Source organism: Enoplosus armatus, chromosome 4 (assembly GCF_043641665.1).
Source record: "Enoplosus armatus isolate fEnoArm2 chromosome 4, fEnoArm2.hap1, whole genome shotgun sequence".
Classification (NCBI taxonomy): Eukaryota; Metazoa; Chordata; class Actinopteri; order Centrarchiformes; family Enoplosidae; genus Enoplosus; species Enoplosus armatus.
In genome coordinates this window covers 8,284,968-8,294,332 of record NC_092183.1, presented here as the reverse complement: position 1 = coordinate 8,294,332, position 9,365 = coordinate 8,284,968, and the positions used below count along the sequence as shown (strand labels likewise).

General features: G+C 41.7%; 1 protein-coding gene across 2 annotated transcripts; it reads left to right on the top strand.

The window, feature by feature from the left end:
• Positions 1-210: 210 nt before the first annotated feature.
• vdac3 (voltage-dependent anion channel 3) lies at positions 211-9,344 on the top strand. Of its 2 annotated transcripts, XM_070904755.1 has the most exons (11): positions 211-255; positions 3,376-3,494; positions 4,902-4,973; positions 5,220-5,269; positions 5,767-5,769; positions 6,305-6,457; positions 6,569-6,621; positions 6,778-7,005; positions 7,166-7,316; positions 8,131-8,188; positions 8,275-9,344. In XM_070904755.1, exons 2-11 carry the CDS (start codon positions 3,380-3,382, stop codon positions 8,364-8,366), a joined length of 975 nt encoding a protein of 324 aa, XP_070760856.1. In that variant the 5' UTR covers positions 211-255; positions 3,376-3,379; the 3' UTR covers positions 8,367-9,344. The 2 variants fall into 2 exon arrangements, with proteins under 2 accessions (XP_070760856.1, XP_070760855.1); XM_070904754.1 differs by lacking the exon at positions 5,767-5,769.
• Positions 9,345-9,365: the final 21 nt, after the last annotated feature.

Genomic DNA, 9,365 nt, shown 5'->3' with positions numbered 1-9,365 from the left:
TCCATGGATGTCATGGGAACATTAATCACCCACTGAGCTCCGAAGATCTTACATACATATGTACATATGTAAAATAGTAGTACGCTGTTTACTGATTCAAGTTTTTACTCAATGTCAATTGCACAACGGCCCCGCCCTCTGGCGGAGGTCTGATTTGCGCATGCTCAGTCCGTCAGTCTCTGCTTTCTCCTTCACTGTGCCCCGCTGCACCGAACAACGCTGAGAAACTCTGCACGCTCCGCCCCATAAACAAAGGTAAGAAATAAATGACTTTAGCAAATCCTTATTTTCAAAAAGTTACTGTCTAATGTCGGTACATCTGCATTTAGCGTTTGTCAATTGTGGCAGTCAGTGAGATATGAGTCACACATAAAGGGGTGGGAGTGCAGCAGCGGGTATGCCAGGGTTTTGATGCCAGTCCAGGCCTGTAGCTACTTCTCATTAGTTGGATAAAATACACAACGGTAAACTGCCTGAAAATTGATCCTCACATAACACTAACCAAAACGTGTTTGCGAAATGGGATGGAGACAGGGGACCCGTTAATTGTTGTAAATGTAAATGCTATGAAGTAACATATTTGTTTACCACTGTTGTGCAACATCTAGAATGTAACAACTGAAAAAGAAAAGATTTTGTGTATGAAAAAGTTATCTGTTCCAGTGTTAGTAACCCCCCACAGCAGACAACAGTCGTCTTATAGACGCACGAACAATGGAAACCAGAGGCGGACGCATCTGGCAATTAATAATACTCGTCCACTTATGGGACAGGTCGACGTGATGCCATAAATCTTGTTCAGACGTCTTATCTGGCTGTTTGTCAAAAGGCACAAGGTCCATGAACAGCTACATAACAAGAACAGTTATCTTTTGGCATTGCCACCTTTACGCACGCTCCCTCCCCTGTAATTACGGAGTCTGCTCAGTGCTATTAGACACAGAGTGGAAGTGAGTATTTATCAGGCAAATTGAATATCATGGTCAGCTTGAAGGAATAAGCGACAGTAAGACCTATATTATTTTAAATTGTGTTAATAGTCAAACTGTTGTCATTGTACACCGTGAAACCCCACAGCATGTGACTCTCATGCTGAACAGATCAAACTATGGAACAAATACATCACTACCTCATGCACTTTACATTGAAGCTATAAATTGTCTTAGTGTAACTTGACTGCACTTGACCTTATCTCATACCCACACATTCCTCCCGTTATATGCCACACACACACACACACACACACACACACACACACTTGGTTTCATCTTATCTGCAGGTTTGGCCTGTGTTGGGAAACTGCCTGTTTACACAGTTTTATAGTTTACTTGTTCAGTATCTATTCATTAGCAAGGTGTCTATCATCAGTGTTTTCTATATCTAAATTATGTCAAAATTATCGCTAAAATTAGTCGTTTAGATACTAAGACAAATGAATAGCCAATACCAATTTTCATGGTTGATTAGACATTTATTAACTTAAAACATCCAACACACCTTTACAAATTTATATCAACACAAATTGAACATTTGCTCTCGATACATTAATTGTATCTGTATAATCAGTTTGCGGTTGTTTTTGACATTTCATAGACAGAGGAATTGAGTATTTAAAGAACCATTTTCAGTAGATTTCTCAATAATGATAACAGGTTGTTGCAGACCTATAGTCAAAATCAAGATTAGCCTTTTGTTTATATGAATCAATGAGTGGATGTAACACACTGGTGATCTGTGAGAGGACAAACAGCTCTCTAATCAGTCAACTGAGAATAATTGGAACCAAAAAACGGACAATTTACACAGATTGTGCCGTGTATATGTATAATATTTTAACAGCCTGATTTTTAGGAGCAGCTCTCTGATATATGATCTTGTATGTGTGATCTTCTTTTGTCGTACAAATGTAATAATTTGTTAGGACTAAATTACTACAAGCACATAAGACAGCGTTATCCATGTTAGACCAACATGAAAAAAATAGGTCATTGGGAAATAAAGACTTTGTACTGTTTTAAAGATACAGTGTTTGTCTGTGTTTGATTGTTGACAACCATAACCACCATCTTGTTGCTTGTGTGGGCACCGTTTTCCTTACACATGCCTCTGTTGTCGATGGTAGCCATTCCGACCTTTGAGCTCAGTCAAGGCTGTCATCTGGTCGCAGCTCATGAAAGTGTTACGATGAGTAACATGAGGAGTGTGTTTGTGTATAGATTCAGTGTGAAGGTACAATACAGACACATGAATCCATATTCGTAAGGGTTTTAATAGGCTGAACCTGCAGGAGGAGACATGTTGAAACCCTAGTCACATGTGTTGTAGTGTTAGGTTTACCTGAGCTAAATTTAGAGCGTTGAGACGGTTGAGACTGAGGGATGAAGGCTGGGAGGGACAGGGTCAAAAATGGACTGTGTGGTGGAGGTGGTGAGGGGGTACAGAGTCGAGAAGGAGTGCGGGTGAAATGACAAAGACAGCCCAAGAATTGCACGAGGTCAGTGAAATGCAGGTCAGTTGAGAAATGAAGAGCAACACTGAGACAGCAGAGACAAACAAGACTTAGAATGGTATAAGTTGATAATGTTGCTCTGTAACTGCTGCATGTGTAAATAAGCAGCTTTTTGCTAACAAGTTCATCATATCAACCTAAAAGGTGATGATTATGTCAATGTTGCTGCCCCCAAGGGGCCAGAAAAATCAGTTATTGCAGGTTCAGTAAAGAACTAAGGATGCTTCCAAACTTTAATTATCATAAATATCATAAATATTCAGTGTTACAAAGAAATACTTAAGATTTGAAACCAAGTTTTCAGGGTCTTAAAGCAGCACACCACCTCTGAATGTTTGGAGAGATTACTGACTCTGCTCATCTTGCCTGTAGGTGACATGTGAGAGGTGAATGACACTGTGACATCAAGTTGCATCACAGGCGCTCTAAGATGCTGTTGATGTAATACTTGTGGACTGAAGCTTACCTGTATGATGTGCTGTGTTTTCTGTGCTCTTGTATAAGGGGCACAGAAGCTTCTGTATCATCATTTTGTACCCATTCATGCAGCTAATCAGTATTCTTTGTCTGATAAAAACGCCATCTCTCAGTGCCATACAAGGGCTGTATCCTGTTCAAATGTTGTGCACAAAGTACACGCGTTCATCGTCTGCTGGCCCATGTACATACTGTACAATGTGATGCAATAGTTTGCCAGTTATCTGCATAGAAAGTACAGCAGCTCTGACTGAATGCCAAAGAAACATGCTAATATTCACCGCAGCTGCAGACAAACCCACATATTGTCCACTGTTGTTGTCAAAACAAGTGCAGGACTACTTGCCAAAGTTTTCTATTGTCCCTCCTTGCACTTCTCTCCTTTGAAGAGACATGGCAGAGAAAGGAATGGGGAGTGTGGTGCAGCAGGACAAGACAGGAAAAGGCAAGCTGGCAGAGAACAAAGGCCACTGTGTGACATGTCAGCACCACGTACCCAAGGGACATGGTGAGTGGGGGGTGCTTCTAGAGAGACAGATGACGCATCATCAGGGTCCCTGAATTGAGTTTTGGCTGCAATTACATTAATCTGGTGAGGCCAGACTTGGATATATGGGAAATTCTTGTAGCTTATAGAGGTTGCAAGTAAAGTCTTGTCTCCATCTTCTGCAGAAAAGATGAGATCAGTGAGATTAGTAGTGGAGGGAGCAGCAGGACAAAACCACAGATAGGAAGGCGAGTCAGTAGTAAAACATTAAACCAGCTTTAGGTAATAAGTGAATGCAGGATATTCTAAGTGCTCCCTGCAAAGTCACCTTGTCAAAAAAGAGCATGCACACACACTGACCCAGGGGACCCTGATGACTGTCTGAAGCCCGGTGCAGTGCAGTGGTGTGCAGGACTAGTAGTTGCTGACTAACCAAACCTGCTACTGCTTAGGATAGCTCTACTGTATTGGCTTGCATAGTATTTCTTTACACGTCATCATGCATATTATGTTTTCTTCACAAACATAGCATACTGGAGATGTTACAAGTGTTGAAAAATATGGTAGTGAGTCTAAATTTCTCTGTCAGATAGCTTTGTAATCTTAAAATATTTCTAGTCCCTTCCTCCTAGAGAATCAGTCCCATTTGCTTAACAACCTCCGCTGCTTGCTAATGGACTGCTGCCAGGCAATCAATAGGGGTCACATGGAAGATGAAGGGGGAGGAGAGAAGCTGTATATCACCTGCACCCTCCAGATGGCTAGGGTCTCCCAACCAAGACAAATATGTATACTGTTTGTTTGCAATTAAATATTTGGTAGAAAACGCTATCTGCAATGCATTATGTGTGAAGGAAAATAGCTCTATGTGTTTATGTCCTCTCTGAGTTGCTTTACTCAGCTTCCACAAAGGTGCAGAGCTCCACGTGTTCGCAAGAGGTATTCTGCTTCTATTTGTTCTAGCATTTTGATTTAAAGGGGCACTCCACTGATTTTACACAAGATCAGTTTAGTCCTCAGTCTGTGATAACGCTTGTATAATATCTTTAATAATGTATTTTGTGGCGGGGTTGTCTCAGTTTGGGCTTGAGACTTCATATTTTTAACAGAAAATCTGTGTTACAAACTGGAGGAGTATGAATGACAGATGCTAACAAGTTACATCATGGGAAATGTAGGGTCCATCATTTTTGGAGTGCGACCCATGCCAGGGACTAAAAATCTGGTTATTTCGGCCTCTGCTGCATCAATTGTGATTGAGTGTTTTTTTTAATCTGTCCCTTGTTAGTCCTCCAACTTCATGGAAGTGCATTACTCAATTGCTGGAGTATCCCTTTGATTATACCTTTAGACAGATTGATGCAGTAAAGTGTGTATTTGTATGCGCGTGTTATTGTAAAAACTGAATGTGCATGTCTATTTCCTCAGACACAATGGCCGTCCCTCCTGCATACTCAGACTTGGGGAAATCTGCCAAAGACATCTTCAACAAGGGCTATGGTAACTCAACAAATTCTCCTAACGTATACTATTGCTATGATGTTGCCTTTTAGTTTGAACTGTTGTGGATGAGTGCTGAAGCGGGACTGATATTGGAGAACATTTTGTTTGCTCTGTCGCTTTAAATGCAGGCTGTTTATTTTTTGCTGCAGCTGTTTTAGAGCCATGCTGTGCAGTACAAGGATGTGAGTTATTTTTCCACCCTTTCTGTTCTTCTGAATTTCCCTAATTTTCCTTTGTCCCCAGGCTATGGAATTCTCAAGCTGGACGTTAAGACCAAGTCCCAGAGTGGTGTTGTAAGTACTACTGTTGTCTCCCTCTCTGTAGATCAAACAGCTGACTCATGGCCTTGTAGCACTTCATGTCAGAGTGTGTTTGCTGCCTGACATGTACACAGTCCAACCTACAGAGTCAGCAGGGTAACACTGTCTGCCACACAAATGTACACCTTACTCTTTTCCCTCAAGCAACATGTTCTATCATGGTGGGGAAGAAAGTGCTCCATTTCAGTGTTAAGTTTGCTCCAGACATGCTGTGCGTCTGTGTTGCTATAAACCTGTTGCCATGGTAAAACCATAATGAGCACTTGCGTACAGAGGTTCCCACATGCCACAAAACTCAAACCTGAAAAAAACCCATTGTAAACTTATTTCCTCTGCATCTAAACTCACAGGTTTCCGCTTTCTGTTGCGCTGCTTTTCATTTTCCCAGTGAGCGGATAAGCTCTGCGTGGTTCTCCCTAACTTTCTCTCTTTTCTCTTTTTCTGCTTTCTTCTTTGGACGTTCCTGTCAGATGGTAAGAGAGAGAGTGTGTGTGTGCATATGTAATGATTAAACACAGGTGCACCACAGGGTAAGCCAGTGATACCAGTTATGTGTTTGTGTGCAGATGATGTGTGCAGGCTTTCTGCCAAGTGTTTCTTTGCAGCGGTAGCTCTTCTAAGTGACACCATTATTTCAGCTGCTGCAGCCGTAACAGCACTGACCCTCAAGTACACTCACAACCAACCTCTCCCTCACAGTCCTGCCTATATTTTCAGTTTTCCCTCCCAACTCATTTGTCCATCTTAAAGGTGTAGTTCTTCTTTTAAATAACCAGCCATACAAACCTGACAGGGATTGTGTGGCAGATGAAAAAGCAGATGCTATACTTGTTTCCCTTGTCTGTGATTTTTCTTATTTTTTCTCCGTGTATGTTTTTTCGTCCCTTCTGCGTCTAGTTTATGTCGTTGTGCTCTAACGTAGCAATGTGCTGTTCTGCTTCCTTCCTCACCTCATTTTCCATCTCCATCTCCCCCCACCTCATCACACCATCCCTCTTTGTCCTGCAGGAGTTCGCCACGTCTGGCTCCAACAACACCGACACAGGGAAGTCAGGAGGCCACCTGGAGACCAAGTACAAAGTGAATGAGCTGGGCCTCAACTTCAACCAGAAATGGAACACAGACAATACTCTCACCACAGAAATCACCATGGAGGACCAGGTGGAGTCACACAAACAAGATATTTAATTATGTTCAAAACATCAATATATTCACTTTCAGATAGAATATTAGCTCATGGTCTGTGTCTCCTGTCTATTTGTCTGTTTGTAGCTGGCTAAGGGCTTGAAGCTCAGTCTGGACACATCGTTTGTGCCCAACACTGGGTAAGAGCAACTCTGTTCATGCTAAGGAGTTTTCAGTGTTTTCAATAAACTGACAGCAAAGTGAACAAAATAGTCAATCAATACACATGTATATTATATGCGTATTAATAATGCAGTACTGTTATCTAAATGAATACATTGTTATTCCTTCTGTAGCAAGAAGAGTGCCAAGCTGAAGACTGGCTACAAGCGTGACTTTGTCAATGTGGGCTGCGACCTCGACTTCGACATGGCCGGTCCCACCGTCCACGCAGCTGCTGTGCTGGGCTTTGAGGGCTGGCTGGCCGGCTACCAGTTGGCTTTTGACACTGCCAAATCTAAACTGACCCAGAACAACTTTGCCCTTGGATACAAGGCCGGTGACTTCCAGCTTCACACCAACGTGTGAGTCACTGCATCACAGTAAAGAGAGGCGGGAAAAGGGAGTGACGAGGGCAGCAATGAAAGAGGAAGACTTTCCCCAACATGAAACATGAAGTTCAGACAAATGTCCACTGCTGCTAATCTCCACCTTTTGTATCTGTGTTTTGCTATTGTATTTCAGTAATGACGGCACAGAGTTCGGTGGGTCCATTTACCAAAAGGTGAACTGCAGCTTGGAGACAGCGATCCACCTGGCCTGGACAGCTGGCAGCAACAACACACGCTTTGGAATCGGAGCTAAATACCAGCTGGATAAGGATGCCTCCCTGTCTGTAAGAACTGACTTCAAAACATCATGGACACATCTAAATTTTTTTTTTTAAAATCACTGGGGTTAGCATTGACAATGACTGCAGTGCATAAATAATGATACACTCCAATTGGGGAGAAAACAGGAAAAATCCTACAATTACATTTAGTAGACAGACAAGTTTAACAGGTATATTTGTTTACTATGTTCATCATCTTAGTTTAGCGTGTTAGCATGTTAACATTTGCAAATTAGCACTAAAACCAAAGTACAGTTGATTTTATTCTTCAGCTGATGGAAATGTCATTAGTTTTGCAGGTCTGTGGTAATAAACTGAAGTGCCAGACAAAGTGAAATGTGACCTGATAATGCCAGTAAGTGGAAAGTCAGGGGATTACCAAAGCTATTAGAATTCATCCTGAGGGGGACATGAATGTGTGTTCCAAATATCATAATAATACATCCAACAGTTGTTAAGATCTTTTGCTAAAACCCAAAAGTGTCAACCAGCTGGTGACACTAAAGGAAAAGCCAGATAGTTGAGTCTGGACCAAAGTGGTGGACTGATGGAGCAACAGGCCAACATTGCCATCTCTGGAGCCACACTATCGTGGCTAATAAAAAACTCCCTGAACCAACACTCTGCATAACGACCTGACATACTTTTCAAGCCATCATCTAACTCTTCTGCAGTTGTTGACCTGAGGCTGATTTATCCATTTATATATATATATGATAAAAATCATGCAACTGCATCCCAGTTCCGATTTATGTACTCTCCTAATTTGTGTTCATGATTATCTCACCTGTCCATGACGTTTTGTTTCTCCTCACAGACCAAAGTTGACAACGCCTGCCTCGTTGGAGTTGGATACACACAAACCCTCAGGCCAGGTTAGCTGATTGCCTTTTTGTTTATTGTCTAACAACTATGCATAGGCATGGTTACTTGATACATAATCTGACACTCTTCCCTGCAGGAGTGAAGCTCACCCTCTCAGGTCTGATTGACGGGAAGAACGTGAACGGCGGTGGACACAAAGTTGGCATGGGTTTCGAGCTGGAGGCATAAAAAAAGGACAGACCAGGAGATAGGAAAGCAACACAGGAGAAGAATTAAGAGCCCAAATGTGGAAACACGGCAAAGGTCCACTCAGCGACACGTAAACACATCTTCCCTCTGAGTCCTACACACATATGCACACAGATACACACATTCTTTGGCCTTAACCCTGACCCCCCCCCCCCCCCCCCCCCCAAAGCCCCAAAGCCTCCAAGACCTCCAGTACTGTAAGTTTAAAGGAATCAAGCATTATTTTGTGTTGATTATTTTTAAATTTTACATTACTTACAGGTCCCACAACCAACTTTTCAGCATATATTATGCATTATTATCAGAATACAACAAAAGAACAAGGCAATTCATGCAAAACCACTGTTCTACAAATAATATGCTACTTATGACCGGTTTGATGAGACAAAGTGCACTTTTCATAAATCATTTGTGTCTCAGACATATCTGTTTTCTTCCTGAAATAAGATTTAAAGCACCTTTTTATTTTGACTGTGGTCTGCTCATTTTTGTTCAGATATACTCTGGGTTTTAGACATTGGTAGGATTATTAGAGGGTGCTTGTTTTGGTATATTGTGGTTTTGTTGCATGCTTTCGAGGCTAGAGGGAAGTTTTTGACTTTTCAGTGTCACATTGACAAGTACAGTGACTGTAAACTGATGCAATAAAAGCTGGAGAATTAAGCAGAAAAGAGCAGCTGATCCTCCTCAGACTGACTTTGTTTCTACCATTTGACCTCAGTAACACAGTTATAAACTGTGAACCTTCAGTTGCCTAAATGTCTATTTTTCAGGTCCTGTTTGGTAAAAGAAAGGAACTCTGTGTCACCTCTTTGGTATTGTTTCGTGTCCTGTACCTGTTCAACCTTTACCACTACATTTCACTTTATCTGTGCTGTGCTTTGTATAGGAGTATTTGGCAGTTAGGACCTCAAACAGATTTTATTGAATTAATGGAATAAAGAATGTTAAACACTATGATCTCGATAGGTGTGTTTT